This window comes from Colletotrichum navitas, assembly GCF_030913465.1.
Source record: "Colletotrichum navitas strain CBS 125086 chromosome Unknown LY79scaffold_27, whole genome shotgun sequence".
NCBI classification, from domain to species: domain Eukaryota; kingdom Fungi; phylum Ascomycota; class Sordariomycetes; order Glomerellales; family Glomerellaceae; genus Colletotrichum; species Colletotrichum navitas.
In genome coordinates this window covers 290,451-308,470 of record NW_026850573.1, presented here as the reverse complement: position 1 = coordinate 308,470, position 18,020 = coordinate 290,451, and the positions used below count along the sequence as shown (strand labels likewise).

Sequence of the window (18,020 nt, the reverse complement as noted above, 5' to 3'; positions counted from 1 at the left end):
TGGGGGGGGGGGGGGAATCCTCTTGGCTATAGGCGAGCATTGACTCCCGAGCCGAGTTGTCAGAATCCTTGCCAGCGAAAGACTTGTCGATACTTGGCGGGAGTCGATGGCGTTTGCCGGTGGCCCGCGGCGCATCACAGTCGCGTTTTTCTCCTCGTCTTCCTGCAGCTACCGAAGTGGCTTCTGTTTCCAAATATGCATGTGGCGTAATGCAGCGAGCCGTGGAAGACCATTGATTTGCCCCGAGGCTTGTTGGAGTCCATGCAGGTCTGAGAAAGAAGCGCCGGATGCTATGAGCCGTCCCGTGGCTTTGATTTGTCTTGGAGAGAGGCGGCCTCTGTGCACTCTGCAGTTGCACCGTCGGGATATGTAGGTACGAGCCGCTGGGTTGCCAGAGGCTCGCGGTGCAATCACGGACATCAACATAACCCAGAGCGCGATGGCTGTGACCGCGATCGGGGGGGTGAGGTGGGACGAGTACACCGAGTCGGTGTCACGGAAGTCACCGCAATACCTTCGCTTCCAATACGGAGGTTCAGTGCCACCCGAACATTCACGGCGATGGTATAGAGTCAGATAGGCAAATGTCAGTCGGTAACTGGTGATGTAATCCCAGATGCTGCTGCCAGACGACATGGCTTGTGAGGTGTGTGTGGCAGGGCGGTTAGTCGAAGAGGGGAAGAAGAGGACGGTGGGGAGGAGACGCACTATACGATGGTGCCATACGTCGTCCAAACCAGTCGGGGAAGGGAGATGCCAAAAGAGAAGGAGGGGGGGAGGTGGGAAAGGGCACGATGGGAGAGGAGAGGAGAGGAGGGGAGAGGGGGATGAGAGAAAAAAAAAAAAAAAAGGCGACAAAAGTTGGCATGGCTTTGCAGAAGAAGGAACACGCTGCAGCACGATGCAGCAAGATGCAGCACGATGCAACCACTAAAAAAGAGGTACAGCCTATGGGAGCTGGTCATAGTCTGGGCCACTGCGAGGTGGAAAAGAGACAGCCCCACTTTGGCTGGCCGCCATCGGTCAGTGTAGGGCGCTCCAGAGCCGATAGAGGACACTCTGGTGGTGGGTATGTTCCTTATTTGAGCCCCCCTGGCGGAGCTACTGCTGCTGGCTACACACACCTTCCCTGCAGAGTTGGTGCACAGGTAGGGAGGGTATCACGGGACAAATGCACCTGCAAGAAGAGAAGGAAAGAGTCCAAACACAATTTGTGTATATGTTTATTCATTTACTTCAAAATTACAAAGTGGAAGCAAGTTTTTTCCCCTTGGCTTGAATGAAACCTTTTAGAAAGACGACTAAGTGAAGGGAACCAACACCAAGTAAGGTTTGGGAGAATAGGAATCCAACGCAGTACAAAATACTGGTCAGTCTCTCTGTGTGTGTGTGCCTGAGGGAAGTTTGTTCTTTCCAGCCACTCGATTTTTGTGCCGTTTTTTCTTTTTCTTTCTTTTCTCTCTTTCCCTTCTTGTTTCTCCTCCTCCCTCGGTATTGGTCCAGCTCGTCTCCCTTCCTTGGCCCGGCCTTGGCCCTTGGGAAGCCCCGAACCCACCGTCCATACGATTCCTGAAAACACCCCCAGACTCCTTCCTCCCCATAATGACCAGACCAGACCAGCCTTTCTTCGCTTGTGCCCGCCACGAAACGAACTGGTTGGATGGATCCGTCTCTAATCCAAAGGCCTGACGTGCCTTCTGTAGTTCTACAGGGAGGTACCTTGGAGTGTCTCCCTGACCTCACCCTGTCGTATCCCATCACAGCTTGACTGACAGGCAGGGCCATGTAACCAATCTACCGGGCGCGCCCCCCATTCTTTCTTCTTCTCTCGCCTATCGCCAGCCAGCTTTGGCTCCATATTCCATACTCTTTACGAACATCTACCTGCCTACGGATACCTACCAACCTACCTAAGTACCTTCCTTGGGTACCTAGCTACTGTAACTGACCTCGAACCTATGCACCTGCCGCTCTATTTCTCTCTGCTTTGCTCTGCCATTGTCTCTCTCCCCCTTCCCCTCTCTCTCTCTTCACCCAAGGCGTGTGTTCCTTTTTTCTTGCGTCAGACCCTTCTTGGTCCTGCCAATCATCTTTTCTCGTCCTTCTCCCCCTGAATCGTCGTCTGTCCCCATCGTCTCAACCTCCTGGGGCCGTGTCCTGCACCGAAAAAACGCCACCGTCCGTCCGCCGCCTGCCACACAAAGCCCTGGATCGTCATTCTCTCCTGTTGCTTCCATTAAGGCCGGCCGAAGTTCAGCATTAATCTCACATTACGTCCCGTCTCGTTTCCCTACTTCGGTCTGTGCCACTTGGCCCTGGTCAAATCGCATCCCCCGTCTTGGAACAGGCGTCCCCGTTCGAGTCTTCGTCTTCCTCATACACCTGCGCCCGAGACCCGGACCCTATCTGCATCGTGATCATTTAGACTACCCAGCCTCTGCCTCAACCAAACCCGACACGTCTCTGTTCCTTCGTCCACAGAGCCTATTGCCTCATGCCGCTAGGCTGAACCGCCTCTGCGCTTCGTGTCTCGCCTCATCGGTCCCGCTGCCGTCGTCACTCTTGCGACTGTGGCCAACTGTAACTGCACACCGTTGGACCTCAACGCGATTCATCAATCAAGTCAGCTGGTTCCAATGTATTAGGCCTACCTTGAGGACGTCATCCCGATAACTCTCCGGCTTTCGACCTTCACTCTTTACCTGCTCTACGCCACCCGCTATCGGATGGCATACGTTTATTCCATTTCTTTCCCCTTCCTCGTCTGGGGCTCGGCCACGTCCATGAACCTTACTCTATCCAGCATGCAAACGACTCCGGTTTTCTCGCATCCTCGCTAGCCTGCGAAGGGTCACTGTCTATGCATTTAGCACGCGTTGCAATCTTGTAGAACGCATATCAGCGGCAGATGTCCTTTGGAATGACCGTTCCGGCAACCTGGAAACCATCTTCCACCATGTCGGTTCGACAAAAAACCCACTCCTTGGGCTCGCCCGACGATGCCCTGGCGGGGCAGAGAATGTTCAAAACGCATAAAGTCCTACCGCATCCCAACAGACAAAGGAGCGACACACCGCGCTCCTATCAAGTACGACCAACCCCTAGGAAGTATGATCTAGTTGTCGACTGTGTACCGTCCCAAAGGGACGCGCCGCAACAGCCGAGCCCTCAGACGCTGAGACACCAACCGAAGCGAATAGGCAGCGGACCGGACTTGCCTCCGACACCACCTTCACACTCGCGCACCTCGTCGAGCAGTCGCTCGATTCAGCCTCCGAGTTCAACGTCCGCCGAGAATGTGTCGCAAACGCCAACGACACCTGCACGTGTACCTGCCACTCCTCCAAACCAGCAAAGTCCACCAACGCCCGACGTGACTCCTCCACAATCTACGACTCGCCCCAAGGCTGTTCGACCGATCCCCATCGATCGCACAGTCTCGAAAGCCACCACAGTCGAATCGCGGACTGCGTCCTTCAGAACTGCCAGGGAAGAACCCTGTTCTTCTGAAGATGACGACATTCAATCGACTGTCAGGCCAAACATCCTTTCTGCGCGAACTTCCCAAAACACGGTTCGTCGGGTCCATGAGCCCAGGGCGAAATCACCATCACCGGTGGGGCTGGGGCTAGGCCTGGAGTCGCCTTCGGAGGACGCTATAACTCCAAAGATGGAAAGCGACTTTAATGCTTTTGACGGAGAATGGACTGCCAATGAAGTGGAACAAGAGTGGGACGACAACTTGGGCAGGACCGTCACAGTGAGGAAGAGGCGCCAAGAACCAAAAACCGCGTCTCGGGCCGGGAGACGCAAGATTGAAATCTTTGAAGATCGTGTGGTCACGCCAACGAACGCGACAAAAGCGTTGCGCGCGACGTCCCAGCGTGAGAGGGCAGCTTTCTACGCCCCAAGTGAGATCGCCTGGCCCAACACGTCAACTTCTGGATCCTTGGCCAACGGTGATGCTCGGAGGTTCTCGGGCTTATCCACCAAATCTGCAAAATCCACAAGATCGAATGCCTCGACGATTGTCGAGGCGATCTTGGTTGATGCCCCTTCAATCCCGCAAAGGCGACAGACCCTCAGGCACGTGCAAAAGCAGCTCACTCTGAGGGATGCAGGGTCCGATCGATCTCCTTCCAGCTCCGCCGCGAACTCGGCCGTCCACCTTGGAGGGTCTCCGAGGCGTCCAAGACCGCTGGCTCGCCCCAGCGACAGCCGTCACAATAGCTACGCCTCGAACACGACTTTTAATTCCATCTCGAGTGGTAAAGCTCGAAGGGAGATCTGGAAGAGCGGTGGTATCCCTGTCATTATTATTCCGGACCGTCGCTCATCTGTCAAATCAAAATCCAGCGCGGCCCCGTCCTTGAGATCCACAAGCAGTCGAAGATCCAAAAGAAGTGCAAGCTTGAATTCGGCGACTCGTGCCAATGGACCGAGAGGTCACGACTTACCGACGCCAGTATTCGAGCAGCCAGGGCGGAGAAACCGGTCCATGTCAGAGTCTGATGGCTCTAATCAACGGACGATTGACTATCCACCTGTTATTCCGAAGCGATCTTCTTCACTGTCTGCGCCGACCAGCCGCAACACATCTCGCGCCGGTTCACTTACCGCGGACAGCCTCAAGACTCAAAACGCTTTGTTGGGCCAACCCTCGGGACATGAAACGAGAGCACCCGCCTTGACCCTCCAAAGGCCCACCTCATCCGGGACTGACAACGGTCACCATCATCGGGACCACAAGCTCAATGTAGACCATCTCGGAGATCCCTTCTTTGGCAAGCGGTTATCTACGCAGAATACTCCTTTCTCGGCGGCTTCTGTGACGACGAGTGGTACTGCCCCTGAAGTTTCGGAGGCGAAGGCTGTGAGCTTGTATCCTCATCAAAATTCGTCTGTACTCGTGGTGAACCACTCGAACAAGCCCTCAGAGTGCTCCGACGCGTCCCAGACGGACAAGGAGCTGCCACAGTCACCTCCAAGGCCCGCGATAATCACTACTGGTCCAGACGAGGAAGGGCCTGTGACGCCACAGCATCCTCAGCATACCATGGACGACGTGGACTCGCCACTTCGCAACCCTCGAGCTGCTCCACCAGTGCCTCCCGTTATTCCTCCTGCTATTCAGTTCATTCCCGCAACTCCTTCCGGCTTGACACCGAATCACGAGAGACAGCGCAACATGGGCAACTATTTTGAGACGATGGCGGATGAGCAGCCGCAGAAAGGTGGATCTATCGTCCGCAGGGCGCTAACCCGAAGAAGAACTTCTGAGAAGTACCCGCCTAGAAGCGGCAGACGGGGACTGTTGACCAGGACCTTTTCTCTCACGCGTAGAGGTTCAAGCTCCAAAAGTCACTCTTCTATGGAAGGACCTTGCTCGTGCCCGGACTGCGAGGCACCGCCGCCCGAGGACGATCGACTCCACCCGCATTGGCGCCCTGCCTACGCTGATGAGGATGACGATAGGTGGGAGAGGGAAATGGAGGACGAGCCCATCAGCCAGGTGTATCGGTACCCCCCGATCGACAATCGTCCAACTTCGCGAAGAAGCATCAGCGCGCGGGTGAAGAAGACGTTTGCAATCCTTCCCAACCGCGGTGAGGGTGACTTCTACACGTCAGAGACGCGGAATGAGCCTGATAGACGCACCATACGCCGGACGGACAGCGGCAATCTCCGTGTCATGAGGCGCCGGAGCAGTTTAGACTCTCTTCGCGACCAGTCAGCTAACCCCGTTCCTTACCTGAGTACCGCCGCCCAACGCGACAAACATGAGGAAGCCGGTCCGAAGAGGCGAAGACGCTTTTCTCTCTCGGACACGTTGGAGGGGTTACAAAACCTGCCGAGACAAATGAACGAGCGTAAACGAGAGAAGAGGACGCAGGAGCTGCGCCAAAAGATAAGCGGGCCGCGCGAAGTAAGGGATGGTATGGGAGACGTCATTCGACCAAACACGTACCGCGACTCGCATCAACAAACCAACTTGTCGATTCACCATTTTTGATCGATACACGTACAAAATTTTATCAGCCAGAGGATTTATCTGGAACAATCATGCGTAATATACTCGAGACTGGGGCGCCCGGAAGGGCGCAGGAAATGGCTACATGGGAGGTATTACGACCGTTACGAACAGATGTCATTTACGACTACAGAACTTTTACGACCAAAGACCAATTTCGCACACTCCGGAACGAAGTCCGGGACGCGGTTAACTTGAAGGCCTTGCAACGACAATGATGACCTCACTGGGGCCAAGACCCTAGGGAATGCATGATTTTGTTACGAGAACACTGGGGCCTGTTATTGTTGTACCATATAGAAATTGCTTGTGAAGATACCATTTTGCACAGGTTCATGATTAAGAACGTCGGCGCTTTAGTATATTCATGTTCCTTCTCCCCAATGCGTTTTTGAATGTGATTCGTGGTATGAGTTTGTACCTTTGCCATGCCAAGAGTTTTTGCCCTTCCCAGATTAGACGCCTAAACACCGTACTCAAACTCGACAACATGCGCACACACGCGCACCCGTCTGCAAGGAGATGCCATACCCACAAAACCTTACCGCTGGTCACGTCCTGGAGGACCGCCACCAGGAGGGAACGCCCCAGGAGGGCCGGGAGGGAACCCGCCAGCACCCGGCGGCGGCATACCGGGGAATTGAAAGTTGGGGGGCAAGCCGCCCGGTGCGCCAGGAGGCGGGAAGGGCAAGCCGGCCGGGAGACCGGCTGGCGGAGGGAAGGGCAGGCCGCCGGGAGGCATGGGTGAACCGTTGGGGCCCGGGGGAAAGGGGGGCATGGGAGGCATTCCGCGGCCACCTGGTCCGGGGGCTATAGGCGCGCAGGTCAGTTTCAAACTTTTCGACAACCACGGAGAAAAGCTTCTCGTAGGGACTTGGTGGGGCTTACGCGGGATCATGCCTTGAGGGAAAGGAGGCGCGCCTGCGGGCATGCCGGGGAAGGGAGGCGGGATACCTGTGTAAGCTTGATATTAGCATGGTAATGACAAAATTGGAAAGTAATTCGCGCTCGCGCACGCAAGGGTGGGGGGTTGGGGGGTTCAACCAACCTCCGGGGAAGGGGAAAGGCGGCGGAAAGGCGTGTCCTGGCTGGTTCTGCGGCAGCATGGGGTTGTTGTGCGCCTGGCCTTCGGCGGCATAGGAGGAGGTGATGGAGTCGATGACGGATTGCGCCTTTTCGTGACCGATTTCTAGTATTGGTGAGACGGGGTTAGCTTTCTTGCTGGCGCGGGCAGGTGTGATGACGGAAGAGGGTGACGGTACGTTGATAGTAGTCGACGACATTGCGCAGGTGGTTTCGACCGCTGTTATGCGCCTTTCGCACGCTCATGGAGTCGTGCGTCAGATATACATCGCAATAATCGCCTGGAAACCCGTGTTAGTCGGACTCGGAGCTTCGAGATTCAGCGGTAGGGGAGTAGTTGGGAATGGCCGTACAGAAGACTGGGACCTCGGGTTAGCCTCGAACTTGTTGAAGTTTATGGAGGGGGAGAGACTTACACTTGGGCATCGTGGCGGATGGCGCTATAGAGAGCAAAGATTGAACTATGGAACTATGTGGCTCGAGCCTGGCGATGCAGGAAACAAGAGTGCTTATTGTTCCTCAATGATTGGCCTCGTTAGGTGTGGAAGGTTGCGTCGCATTCGCAATGAGAAAGGGTGGGCATCGAAAAGCAGACAGACGCAGCGCGCGCCGCGCCGGACGCCACACCTCGAAAGGCTGCAAGGCTGCCATAGCACGTGAGTGCCAAGAGCAAGGCTGTCCCTCTCCCAGGTTCTGATTAGTCTGATCATGGCGTACCCGCTAACAGGGGTCCTTGAGTGGTCCAGGCTCTCGAACGCGACAGATTTCCAAAAATCCCCAAAGGTGGTCCCTTGAGACTGAAGCTCTCCTATCGCTAGCCCAGGGAGCTCCTTTTAACGACCAGCTTTCGACAATCCAACCCACGCCCGGTCCCCTCCACCCTCTCCTCTTCCGCCATTGCTCCTTCACTTTCACTGCTGTGACTGGCCCGACTCGATCGATTTTCGCGAAAACACTTGCGGGTTCAATTACTACAGATTTGCGAAACGAACCGAACGAACGATGGCGCCGACAAGATCGCTGCTGCATTACGTGTGCGGCCTCGTCCTCCTCGCCTGCTGCGCTCAGGCGCTCAAGTTCGACCTGCAGGCCACAAGTCCCCACGAGGGCAGGAAGGAACGATGCATCCGTAACTTTGTCGGCCGGGACACCCTCGTTGTCGTTACGGCCATTGTGGACGGTCACCAGGGTGATGGTATGACCGTCAACATGCACGTATGTCTCCTATTCTTTCCAACTTCAGGAAACGGAATACAATGAAAAAGATCAAATCTCGGGGAGGTTCTTTATTTCCCGGGAAAAGAAAGAGGCCAAGGAAGAGAGGGGCAAAGGGGAAGAGGGGAAGAGAACAGGAGCCGTGTTTGATTTGTATGGTTAGCTAACCGCGCATTGCACTCCAGATCAAGGACGCTGTTGGCAACGACTACGGCAAGCCTAGAGACCTCGCTGGCGGCGAGAAGCGCATTGTGTTCACGTCCCACGCTGATGCGGCCTTCGACGTCTGCTTCGAGAACATCCTGTCTGGCTGTACGTGGTCTCCCCCCTAAACCTGACTTTGCATGTGCCTGGCGGTCGCAATATCCATGATGGCAGGACCTCCAGCTCAATGCCTTGTTCTCTTTCCCAAGGATCCATGAGAGCTAGAAGCTGACATCAACTTGCACAGCTGGACGCGGGGCTCCCCTGAGCCGCCACATTGAGCTCGACATCGACATTGGTGCCGACGCCAAGGACTGGAACGCCATCCAGGCGACGGAGAAGCTCAAGCCTGTGGAGGCGGAGCTGCGGCGTATTGATGAGCTTGTCAGTGAGATTAACAGCGAAATGGACTACCTGCGCGCGCGCGAGCACAAGCTGCGCGACACCAACGAGAGCACCAACACCCGTGTCAAGTGGTTCGGCATCGGCACGACGTTGACACTCGTCGGCCTGTGGGTTTGGCAGATCATGTACCTACGGGCGTACTTCAGGTTTGCGATCCCCCTCCCTGCCATGTGGGCCTGCAGCCCAAGTTGCCATGGGACCTCCGAAGCTAACTAGAGCAAACAATGCAGGTCCAAGCACCTTATTTAGAGTTCTTCGTGGCAAGCAAGTCGGCCAACGGCTACCAAACCCGCGAAGGATTTATGGGAAAGACGAGGGACGTTGTGTTGTGTTGGGCACGGATGGGCGGCGGCGAGTTTCTCTGCGATGCCAACTCGGAAAAAGCATACCAACACCTCGGGGGGGTTCCCGAGTGTGCAGCAGTGTATACATACATACCACGATTGCCATTTGAAAAAGTCATGAATGAGATAACGCACATCACATCACAAACCTCCTTGAACTGCAGAGAGGGTATCAGTCCACTTTGGTGCGGCGCAGAGCCTGAACTGAGGGGGATACTGCGCTGTTTTGGTCCGTTTCCGTCCACAACGCCGGTCATATGCGTCAGAAAGTGTTGCTGCTTGTCTACGATGGGCACGCCGGTTTGAATCAGAGTATGCTATCAGGTCACTGACAGACTCGGGATAAGCTCTCCACCGAGCACTTTTCCGAATTGACGTGCCTTGTGTTGGCACAGGCGTCGCTGGTGCTTATGCTTGCAACCGTTTATTGCGCTGTCAAATTACAGATTTGCTACGCACCATCCATCGTCCCAGGTTCTGGGGACGTGGTGGTCAGCCCTCGATGAAGCCAGGCTGCGTTCTCACGTCTCCCGCCTTCTAACACGTGCTCCGTCCCGTGAATATGCAAAGACCTCCAAAGAAGCCGAAAATGCCCGTTTGCCATGCGCTCCCTTGCATCCCTCTCCCACCGTGATGGTTATTTTTCCTGATAGATATGATGGTATAGATTCCCTCCCATTGGCCGTTATGACTCTTTTTTTTTTTTTACTTCTTTTTCTTTCTTTTCTACACTTTCACTCCGCGCCGCCGGCGTCCGGCTCTTCAGTTCTTGTTGCCCGCCTTGTCAACGTCGAACAGGGGCGGCATGAATCCGAGCCCGCCCTCCTTGCGCTCCTGGACGTCGCGGTGCACGCCGACGGTACCGTCCGCGCGGCGGCTGCGCACGTGGGCCCTCAGCATCTCAAGGATCTCGCTGCCCTGCCACCGCGCGGGGACGGGGCGGTACTGCGCCTTGAAGGTGCCGACGGTGTTGGCCCACTCGCCGGCGCGCGGCGGCTGCGTGCGGACGTCCTCGGCACCCTTGGTGTCGGCCGGGGGCGCCTGCGTCGGGGCCGAGTTGGAAGGGGCCTCCTCCTGCGTGGCCCAGTAGTAGATGTCCCAGTCGTTCTCGTCGAGGAAGAGGTCGTACTGCTGCATCTGAGCCTTTGTCATGTGCGGGAGGTGCTCGTTGGCGAAGGTCGACATGAGGAGGTCGGACTCGAGGGTGCCGCGCTTACGGGACTGGTCTGTCCAGACATGAGGTTACTCTTGGTCAGCTACCTCATCTGTTTTGTTTGTCTTCTTTGTCGTCCCCTTTCCCGGGGATGTCTGCTCAAACGACTTTCATAAAACAAAACAAAAGGGGGAGGGGGGTGACAAGGAAACTTACAGAGGAGACGGGCGCGCATAGTACGCTCGTCCTCGCCCACACGCCGCAGCGGCTCGACGCGGAACTTGATGCCCTCGAACTCGCCGACGCCCAGCTCGCCGTTGACGGCGGACTCGGCGTGGACGGGCGGCTTGTCGGCGAAGCACCTCCGGACAACAAGATTGACGGCCTGGGTGGGCGGAGCGACTCGGAGGCGGCGAGCCGGGCGGAGGGTGCGGGCCAATGCCGACATCTTTCGTTGCGATTTTTTCGGGCGTCTAGTTTCGTTTCCTCTTTCCTCTTCTGCCGTGCTGTTTCGGTTCGGGACGGGCGTTTGCTGTATGGATGCCTGGGAGCGCGAGAGCGAGACAGGAAATGGGTGGTATGAGTGATTGGAAGATTTGAAAGGGCGAAGGGGGGTCAGTGTTACCGAGGTAGGCAAGACTATCGATAACTTGTGTAGTTCGCCTTCGACAAACAGGGCCCCTGGGATCTCCGTCGACGGTCGAATGGAGCCAGGGCCGTGCAGGTGTGTACCGTGTTTGCGTCGCTGACACTGTATGACGGTTCGATCTCGACGAACGCGCGCCGAGGCTGGCTTGAATCGTGCAAAGTGATAACCAAAGCCTTGGGTAATGAATGTCCTTCTCGGGGTGGCTCGAGTCTGAGCGTACAAATTGCTTTGCCGAAGTGGTGGTGCAATGCAAAGCGGCAGCTGGAGGGTATGTACAAGTATGTCTCTCATTCTACCGCTGGCCCCTCCACAGATACACCTTGTGCCACCAAAGTCCACCCCCCCTCCCCCCCCCCTTCACTAGATCGCCTAGAAGAACATCTTCCTTCACTTTGCATTCAGTTGTCTCGTCGGATGACTGTAGGCTAACATGAGCTGTTCTTTTTCGACTGAGTTCTCGCCAAATGGGATCGAGATTGTAACGGATTCAGTATCCGAGATATACATAGGAATCCTTGCCGACGAGCAAAAGACAACGTGGGTATTGCGTAACTGAAAACTCCCTCAAGATGCATGTTTCTGCATCTTCCCTAGAAACCCCTCAGGCGCCATTTCATGACCGTCAAGCGAAAATAAAGACAAAGAATTTGCTTGTTTGCCAGCCCGATCCATTCCAGAAAGTCTGCGAGTCCCGGAGAAGCACAGCGTGAGCGGAAACTTCCCTTCCAACCACACACAATTTCATACCAGTCATTATCTCCATCGAAGGAAGAGAGCGTTGAGCACGCTACAGGCGGGAAGAGGAAGATGCTCGTATAAACATTATTCTTTACTCCGCGCCCTCTGGTAGTATCCTACCTAGGCTGCGCAGCACCTCCATGACGGGCATCTCTTTGGTGCCAGCATTGGCCTTTTCCCTTACTTCTCGCTCCTTGAGCCGCGCAGCGCTCAGCGAGAGCACCTTATCCGCCTCTCGGCCTGCCGTATCAACTCGCTGCAAGAGCTTGTGTATACCGTCAGCGAGCTGATCCACCTTGAACTCCAGCGTTGATTGGGTATTTCGCAGGCGAGAGAGCGTCTTGGCACGAACGTTCTCAAACGAAGACGCCGGGTTGGTGAGCCAGCTCAGCATTTCTGCCTCGTTCGGATCGAGCACTGATGCATCGGCCATTGCTGTTTGCGCGGCACCTGCTTCTGGAAATAGCGGTGAGACTTCTGTACGCAATCTCTTCAGCGCCAGCCACTTCTTCTTCTCTTCTTTAAGTCTGCGTCTCGTCAGCATAGATCCCTGGTGAGTTGTCGAATGTGGCTCAACAATACCTCTTGACTTTCTGTTCTAGTTGCTCAATCTTCTGTTGGTGTTCAATGTTACGTGGGTTCGGCTTGTAGATCACGGGCTTCTTTGGTCCCTCTTCTCGACTGAACCAGTCCGAGAATTCCGATTTCGTCGAAAAGTCCTTGAGTAGTTGCTCTTGGATGTAGCGAGCTGTACCGAGTTAGCGGTCGAGGGAGGTTATCACAGCTTCATGTGCAAACCTACCACCCAGAATCGTGTTGGAATCCGTTTGACCATGCGGCGGCTTTTCCAGCAGTGCTCGTTCGCCGCACCAGGTTAGCAGCTGCTTCATCCGCCTCGGTTCCATGAGGCCTTCAGACTCGATGTGTTTGTAAAATTCCGCAGTTTCGACCTCCCGATGGGGAATCGCGTTGTGTCCGCTCTCGATTAGAGAACTTGCTCTCCTGCCGCGCATGCCCGTGCTGCTCCGCCGGTTGCCGCCCCCCTTTTTCCGCATCTCCTTGTTTCTATTGATGACGGGCGTGTCACTGACAGGAAGCGTTATTTTCTCGGATTCGACTGGCTCGTCCATGACGCGAGGCGTCCGTTGCCTCTCCACTTCCATTGGTGTCGCGGTTGCCGCATCGTGGTCTTCCTCCGGTACTGGTGGTGGTCTGTTGAGCGGTCTTTCCTTCTCCGGCTTATCTGCTTTGCCCGTAGAATTGCGCGTGCTTCGACGCGTCGTACGCTTTGGTGCAACGAATTCCAGCTCATCTTCCTCTGCCGGCTGCAAACTCGCGGTTCGTCGCGTCCGGGGCCTCGATGAAGTCGCTGCTTTGGGTGCCGTTACCGATGGGGTCGGTTCGGGTGCCTTGGCCGCTGCTGAAGCGCGTGCCTTCGCGGGCCTGCCCCTTCCTGATTTCTTCGCGACAATCGGCGCGGGGTCAGGTTCTGGTCCCGTCTCTGGCTCCGGCTCGGATTCCGCGCTCTTAACTCGCTTCGATTTCGACCCGCGCGTGAAATGGAAGTCGCCATCTTGTTCGTCATATACCGACGTGGCTGCGCGTGTTGTTAGCATGATCTCTGCTTTCCCCTCGCGTTCCTTTAGCCTACCCGCAAGGCGCTTGCTTTTCCTCGATCCAGGCTGCTCGTTGCTCATGCTAATGACTTGCAACGGGTGGCGGGTGCGAATGACGGTCGTCATGGATGGCGCGTCACAAAGTGCATATGGTCGAGACGTAAAAGCCGGCGCCGGGAAATGTGGTAACGTCAACCGCGCTCCGAAACCACGAAACCCGCGTTAATCAGCGCGCAAAGAACAGAATGTCGGAGGGAGAATCGGGAATTTATTGGCAATTTTCAGTTCGCTGCGCATTCGGTCGGCGGGGAAGTGGCGTGAGTGTCGCGTTGATCTGCTGGGGTAGTTGGCGGCGCGAAAATGGAGGTGCAGCTTATCGACGATGTTGTTTACATGAGGGACGATTTACCCGAGAGGCTGCGCTAATCCCTTTTAGGAACTCCCCTAACAGCTAGTCACAACCCCGGGCCACAGCCGACTGACCGCCTCTATGATAATTCGCAATCATCTCATCAGTCTCCAAAGGTCGATACTAGGGCAGAAACAACGTTCTAAATTTCGACCCGTATATTTTATGAGACTCGTTTCGGCGGTATGCAACCGCATCCGTGGTCTTGAAAATATCACCAACTGTCAAAACCTAAGAGAAGTAGCACAAGTCATTGATTCTCATCACTATTTTGCGGAAGAAAAAAAGGAGGATATTATTATGTGAAGCGTTGAATTCGGAGGCATTGCCAGTCATGCAGCTATTGTTACCGTTGCTACGTTCAAAACAAAAATCAAATCAGCCAAACTGGCGGCAGGCGGTATCTCCGACTTCCGCCCCTCGACGCCTCCCGCATTTCATTCAGTAGAACTGCCAAACCATAAACTCCTTTTGATGTATATGCCTTGCATTCCACGCCTCGCGATGAAGGGCGAATGCATTACCGGCAATTCCAGCCAATGACGCCGGCCGATTTCCTTCCTCCGAAACGAGAAGGACTGCTCCCGTTACTATACAGCCCAACCTCAACCAACCTCCATGAACAAGTGGGAGAAGCGAAGTGACGATAATGGGCCACGAATGTCGTGTTAAAAATGATACAGTAGAACCGCGAGGCCGGGCCAAGCCAGGGAAGAAACGGCGTAAACATCGTCGTCTCAGCATTGGCTGAGCACAGGCCACAAAATGGTAGCCGCTGCTGGTTGCTCAGGGATAAGACGAGATCTCGATTCTCTCGGTCTTCTCAGGGTTGAAGACGTAATCGTACGACGCTTCATCGTTCTATGAAAAGCGCCGCTGCACGCCCTGTCCTGCCGCAAGAACCTGCTGGTTTGGAATGGAAGCGGCCATGCCGTACGGGTTCATCTGCGGGTTGAAGGGCTCCATCGCCTGTTGCATAAAGGCACCGTGGAGGCCCTGTTGCTGCGTAACAGGACAGTCCTTGTGGGCGAGGAGTAATGTCTTGAGGTTAACAACCTCTTCCCTCAGCTGTGTTATCTGAGCCGTCAGAGCGTCGTTTTCGCTGCTGAATAGCTCGACCTTTGACTGGAGGTTAGCCAGCCATTGCTTCTTGCGCTGGCGGCACTTGAGTGCAGCAACTCTGTTCAAAGTTGTTAGCTGGATTCAGTCACGTGGCAGTAATGATCTCATAGCTAACCTGTTACGCTCCAAAAAGTTCTTGCGCTTCTCTTCGTCTGTCATCTTAGACTTGGATCCGCCTTCCTCATTATCATGCTTCATGTCGCCGTCGTCGTCTGACTGGCTTTCGTCGCCATTCATATCAGATGGGGCTGCGTTACTGGTCTTGGACTTCTTGCTAGGGGGGCCCTTGGCCGGAGGCTCTTCGGCCTTCCGACGGCCGTTGACTGAGCCTCCTCCGGTGGAGTTTCTCTTCCCCTTACCCCTGGCCGAGGGACGGGCTTGCTCGCTCTCATCCGACATGGCACTCCCGCCCTCGCTGACACCTCGCACTGAGGATCCAGCACCAACTGAGCCAGCACCGTTCACACTCATCCGAGGAGACGTGTCGATGCCCTGAGTGGGGGCAGGGGCAGGGTGCGACTTGGACTGGGACTGCGTTGTCGACGCGTATACGGGAGCTTGAGCGCCGTTTCTACCTTGAGCAAGCATAAACAGACCGTTTGCCGCGTCGTTGTCGTGGGGGTCAAATTGCTTAGCTTCGGCCTTTACAGCAGGTGCGCCGTTGGGCATATCCTGGGGCTGCGAAGTGACCGGTGGCTGTTGCTGGCCTTGGCTCTGGTTTTGGTTTTGATTCTGCACCTGGTTTTCACGTTTCGAAGCAGCACTCAAAGCAGTCCGGTGAAAATCAATGGTGCTAGGTGTAGCACCTCCGCTGGCAAGCTGGGCAAAGAGTTGTTGGGAGTTGGGACTAGGAGCAGGGAACATGGACCCGCTACCACCTGGTGTCAAGCCGGTCCTCAGCGAGGACTCGTTCGGGGTCGGGAAGCCGCCTCGTAAGTGATGCGTGTCACTGAAGTAGTCGCTCGTCGGACCCGACAACATGGCCGGGCTCAAGGGACCAGTCCGGAGAGAACTACCCCCCCAATTAAACGGAGTTGCGCCGCTGCCGGGCAGCAACGAAGAGGGCGAAGTCAGAGCGGCAACGGATGGCAATTTCGTACCTCCGGGTGTCTCTGGCGCGCCTCCACCGAAAGACTGCTCAAAGGGGTTGGGCTCCAGACTGAGAGATCCAGCGGCTCCGCCGCCAAAGTAATCGGGAGTGTTTCCAGCGACGGTTTGTCCAGGTCGAGGAGGGGGGCCGAGAGGTTTCGCGCCGTCAGCATCGGGCTTCAAACTCGGATCGGGTTGCTTCACTTCGGAGATGGAGTCTGTTTAGTGATGAGCGAATGGTCGGCGACGACACGACGAGGGCAATGGAAATTTTTGTCGAGGTAACAGCAAAGTATCGCGATGCGAACGAGAGAGAGCAAACGTACCTCGGCGTGACGGAGTGGCATTGTTGGACTGTTTGGGAGATTTGGTATCACCCCTGGTCGAGGCATCATTCGGCGGCGTGCCCATGATGACGACGATGATGTATTATACTAGGGGAAAAGAGGGCTGTTGACGTTTGTGGGGTCGACGCCGAAGGCAAAAGGTGACGGCAGAAGGGTAGGGATGATGTATGGTGGTGTTAGGGGAAACAAAGCCAGATGAGGTCAGAGGGCAAGACGCAGCCAACAGTAAGAGGAGAGCTTGGGAGTCCGAGTGGGAGCAAAGAAGGGAAGAGAAAAGCGCGCGATGGTCCTGCGCAACGTGGGAGACACGGGCAAAGCAGCGACAGACGGCAACGGGCAGGGAAGGTTTTGGTCAGTTGGTCAGAGGCAGCAGCTACGGTATTGCAGCGCTCCTCTGAGTTGGAAGCGGCACGGGAATGGAGTAACTTTCGACGATCGACGACGTGGTAAGGAGTAAAATAAAATAAAATAAAAATAAAAGTTGTCTCGCTGTGGCCGGCAGCAGAATACCTAGAGTGATTGCGTAGTTGTGGCCTCTCTGGATGCGTACCCGGGGACGTGCTTGAGATCGAGGGGGGGGTGCAGAGCGACAGCAAGTATCGAAGTGAGGATGGGATGTTGGGTGGGAAAAAAACGGCAGACGTCACAGGTCAAGTATGACGTTGCGCGGCGGTTGATTTTAATAATAAAAAAAAAGGGCGAGGGCGCACGAGAGAAAAGAAAAAGGGTGGGCAGCGGCGCACACTCCTGATACCAGGACGCCCACGCCCACGTCCATGCCCATGCCCATCCACGCCCCCCCGTCCTGGTCCATCCAGTCTCGCTCGACAGCTTGTTCCTGCGCTGTTGCGCCTTCTGTTGCTTCCTGCTTCCTGCTCCTTCCCCGTTCTGCTGCGAGAAACGCTGGGATGCATGTGGGTCTATTTGTACGCACTGTACGGTGACTGACCCGGATAGCCAAAGAACGGCTTACGAATGGGGGTTAGTCTTCCCCACACACCCCCCAAGCGTATCGTACCTCTCTACCTGCCTGGCCTGACTTGATCTACCTACGGAACGATGACAACACAACGTATTAGATATTGCCGGCAACAGCATCTTCGTGAGACATCACCGTCCGAGCCTTTGATTTCAACTTCGGTACAGATCTCACTCAAACCTGGACTGGGTTCCATCCACTGCCCTGCCCTGATATCGTTGAACGGCCAAGTTAGGAGGAGGTCACCCACCCACACACACACAATCATCAAACTCCGTCCCATATTGTTGCTTCAAGCAAAGGACGGTAGAGGCTACCGACGACGTGATGGCGTGCACCATCTGGCTCGGAGGGTTTCTTTCTTCGTATTTTCCAATCCTGTGCCGGTTTGCCTTTCGGCTTCGCCTTATCTTGATTTATCAGCTGAAGAACATGTACAAGACTGTCCACACTGTCGCATTGCCTGGACCGTCACCAGAGCCCTGGGGACGTCTTGGACCTGGGCAGGTGATGGGTCCTTCCTCTTGCACAGTGCTTCGCTTCATCCTCGCGCGACCCATTGAGCGCCGTCCAGCTAGCGCTCAATACTGTATACTCCGTAGATAGAGATACCTACAAAACACAACCCAGACGGGT

At 55.5% G+C, this 18,020-nt stretch overlaps 8 protein-coding genes across 8 annotated transcripts; 2 read left to right on the top strand and 6 right to left on the bottom strand.

The window, feature by feature from the left end:
* Positions 1 to 817, bottom strand: LY79DRAFT_553079 (uncharacterized protein). The gene has a single exon (XM_060557750.1). It carries the CDS (start codon positions 634 to 636, stop codon positions 169 to 171), a length of 468 nt encoding a protein of 155 aa, XP_060414518.1. The 5' UTR covers positions 637 to 817; the 3' UTR covers positions 1 to 168.
* A 180-nt stretch (positions 818 to 997) lies between these two features.
* On the bottom strand, positions 998 to 1,908 carry LY79DRAFT_190572 (uncharacterized protein). Its single transcript, XM_060551383.1, has one exon. It carries the CDS (start codon positions 1,783 to 1,785, stop codon positions 1,243 to 1,245), a length of 543 nt encoding a protein of 180 aa, XP_060414517.1. The 5' UTR covers positions 1,786 to 1,908; the 3' UTR covers positions 998 to 1,242.
* A 665-nt stretch (positions 1,909 to 2,573) lies between these two features.
* On the top strand, positions 2,574 to 6,293 carry LY79DRAFT_190584 (uncharacterized protein). The gene has a single exon (XM_060551384.1). It carries the CDS (start codon positions 2,909 to 2,911, stop codon positions 6,011 to 6,013), a length of 3,105 nt encoding a protein of 1,034 aa, XP_060414516.1. The 5' UTR covers positions 2,574 to 2,908; the 3' UTR covers positions 6,014 to 6,293.
* A 279-nt stretch (positions 6,294 to 6,572) lies between these two features.
* On the bottom strand, positions 6,573 to 7,540 carry LY79DRAFT_669514 (U1 zinc finger-domain-containing protein; the record flags this gene model as incomplete). Its single annotated transcript, XM_060563654.1, has 6 exons — positions 6,573 to 6,841; positions 6,920 to 6,985; positions 7,080 to 7,220; positions 7,294 to 7,395; positions 7,468 to 7,473; positions 7,531 to 7,540. 6 exons carry the CDS (start codon positions 7,538 to 7,540, stop codon positions 6,573 to 6,575), a joined length of 594 nt encoding a protein of 197 aa, XP_060414515.1.
* Positions 7,541 to 7,872: 332 nt separating this feature from the next.
* On the top strand, positions 7,873 to 9,609 carry LY79DRAFT_553076 (emp24/gp25L/p24 family/GOLD). Its single transcript, XM_060557749.1, has 4 exons — positions 7,873 to 8,329; positions 8,515 to 8,641; positions 8,781 to 9,084; positions 9,169 to 9,609. The coding sequence occupies exons 1-4, from the start codon at positions 8,117 to 8,119 to the stop codon at positions 9,185 to 9,187; spliced, it is 663 nt and encodes a 220-aa protein (XP_060414514.1). The 5' UTR covers positions 7,873 to 8,116; the 3' UTR covers positions 9,188 to 9,609.
* Positions 9,610 to 9,645: 36 nt separating this feature from the next.
* Positions 9,646 to 11,437, bottom strand: LY79DRAFT_553073 (Flavinator of succinate dehydrogenase-domain-containing protein). The gene is made up of 2 exons (XM_060557748.1): positions 10,652 to 11,437; positions 9,646 to 10,508 (listed from the first exon to the last, which is right to left on the bottom strand). The coding sequence occupies exons 1-2, from the start codon at positions 11,373 to 11,375 to the stop codon at positions 10,045 to 10,047; spliced, it is 1,188 nt and encodes a 395-aa protein (XP_060414513.1). The 5' UTR covers positions 11,376 to 11,437; the 3' UTR covers positions 9,646 to 10,044.
* Positions 11,438 to 11,448: 11 nt separating this feature from the next.
* Positions 11,449 to 13,792, bottom strand: LY79DRAFT_649557 (Mis12-Mtw1 protein family-domain-containing protein). Its single transcript, XM_060562522.1, has 4 exons — positions 13,474 to 13,792; positions 12,625 to 13,419; positions 12,405 to 12,570; positions 11,449 to 12,349 (listed from the first exon to the last, which is right to left on the bottom strand). Exons 1-4 carry the CDS (start codon positions 13,562 to 13,564, stop codon positions 11,914 to 11,916), a joined length of 1,488 nt encoding a protein of 495 aa, XP_060414512.1. The 5' UTR covers positions 13,565 to 13,792; the 3' UTR covers positions 11,449 to 11,913.
* A 916-nt stretch (positions 13,793 to 14,708) lies between these two features.
* On the bottom strand, positions 14,709 to 16,469 carry LY79DRAFT_514795 (bZIP transcription factor; the record flags this gene model as incomplete). Its single annotated transcript, XM_060554658.1, has 3 exons — positions 14,709 to 15,027; positions 15,085 to 16,276; positions 16,385 to 16,469. 3 exons carry the CDS (start codon positions 16,467 to 16,469, stop codon positions 14,709 to 14,711), a joined length of 1,596 nt encoding a protein of 531 aa, XP_060414511.1.
* Positions 16,470 to 18,020: the final 1,551 nt, after the last annotated feature.

What these genes read in the sequence shown, in the direction of transcription:
- LY79DRAFT_553076 (XM_060557749.1), top strand. Translation starts at nt 8,117, where the DNA reads ATGGCGCCGACAAGATCGCTGCTGCATTACGTGTGCGGCCTCGTCCTC. An exon ending in GTATGACCGTCAACATGCAC is followed by an intron (nt 8,330 to 8,514) that starts GTATGTCTCCTA and finishes ATTGCACTCCAG; the next exon opens with ATCAAGGACGCTGTTGGCAA. An exon ending in CGAGAACATCCTGTCTGGCT is followed by an intron (nt 8,642 to 8,780) that starts GTACGTGGTCTC and finishes CAACTTGCACAG; the next exon opens with CTGGACGCGGGGCTCCCCTG.
- LY79DRAFT_190572 (XM_060551383.1), bottom strand. Translation starts at nt 1,785, where the DNA reads ATGGCCCTGCCTGTCAGTCAAGCTGTGATGGGATACGACAGGGTGAGG.
- LY79DRAFT_553079 (XM_060557750.1), bottom strand. Translation starts at nt 636, where the DNA reads ATGTCGTCTGGCAGCAGCATCTGGGATTACATCACCAGTTACCGACTG.
- LY79DRAFT_553073 (XM_060557748.1), bottom strand. Translation starts at nt 11,375, where the DNA reads ATGAGAGACATACTTGTACATACCCTCCAGCTGCCGCTTTGCATTGCA. An exon ending in TATGCGCGCCCGTCTCCTCT is followed by an intron (nt 10,509 to 10,651) that starts GTAAGTTTCCTT and finishes ATGTCTGGACAG; the next exon opens with ACCAGTCCCGTAAGCGCGGC.
- LY79DRAFT_190584 (XM_060551384.1), top strand. Translation starts at nt 2,909, where the DNA reads ATGTCCTTTGGAATGACCGTTCCGGCAACCTGGAAACCATCTTCCACC.
- LY79DRAFT_649557 (XM_060562522.1), bottom strand. Translation starts at nt 13,564, where the DNA reads ATGACGACCGTCATTCGCACCCGCCACCCGTTGCAAGTCATTAGCATG. An exon ending in TTCCAACACGATTCTGGGTG is followed by an intron (nt 12,571 to 12,624) that starts GTAGGTTTGCAC and finishes AACTCGGTACAG; the next exon opens with CTCGCTACATCCAAGAGCAA. An exon ending in CTAGAACAGAAAGTCAAGAG is followed by an intron (nt 12,350 to 12,404) that starts GTATTGTTGAGC and finishes GACGAGACGCAG; the next exon opens with ACTTAAAGAAGAGAAGAAGA.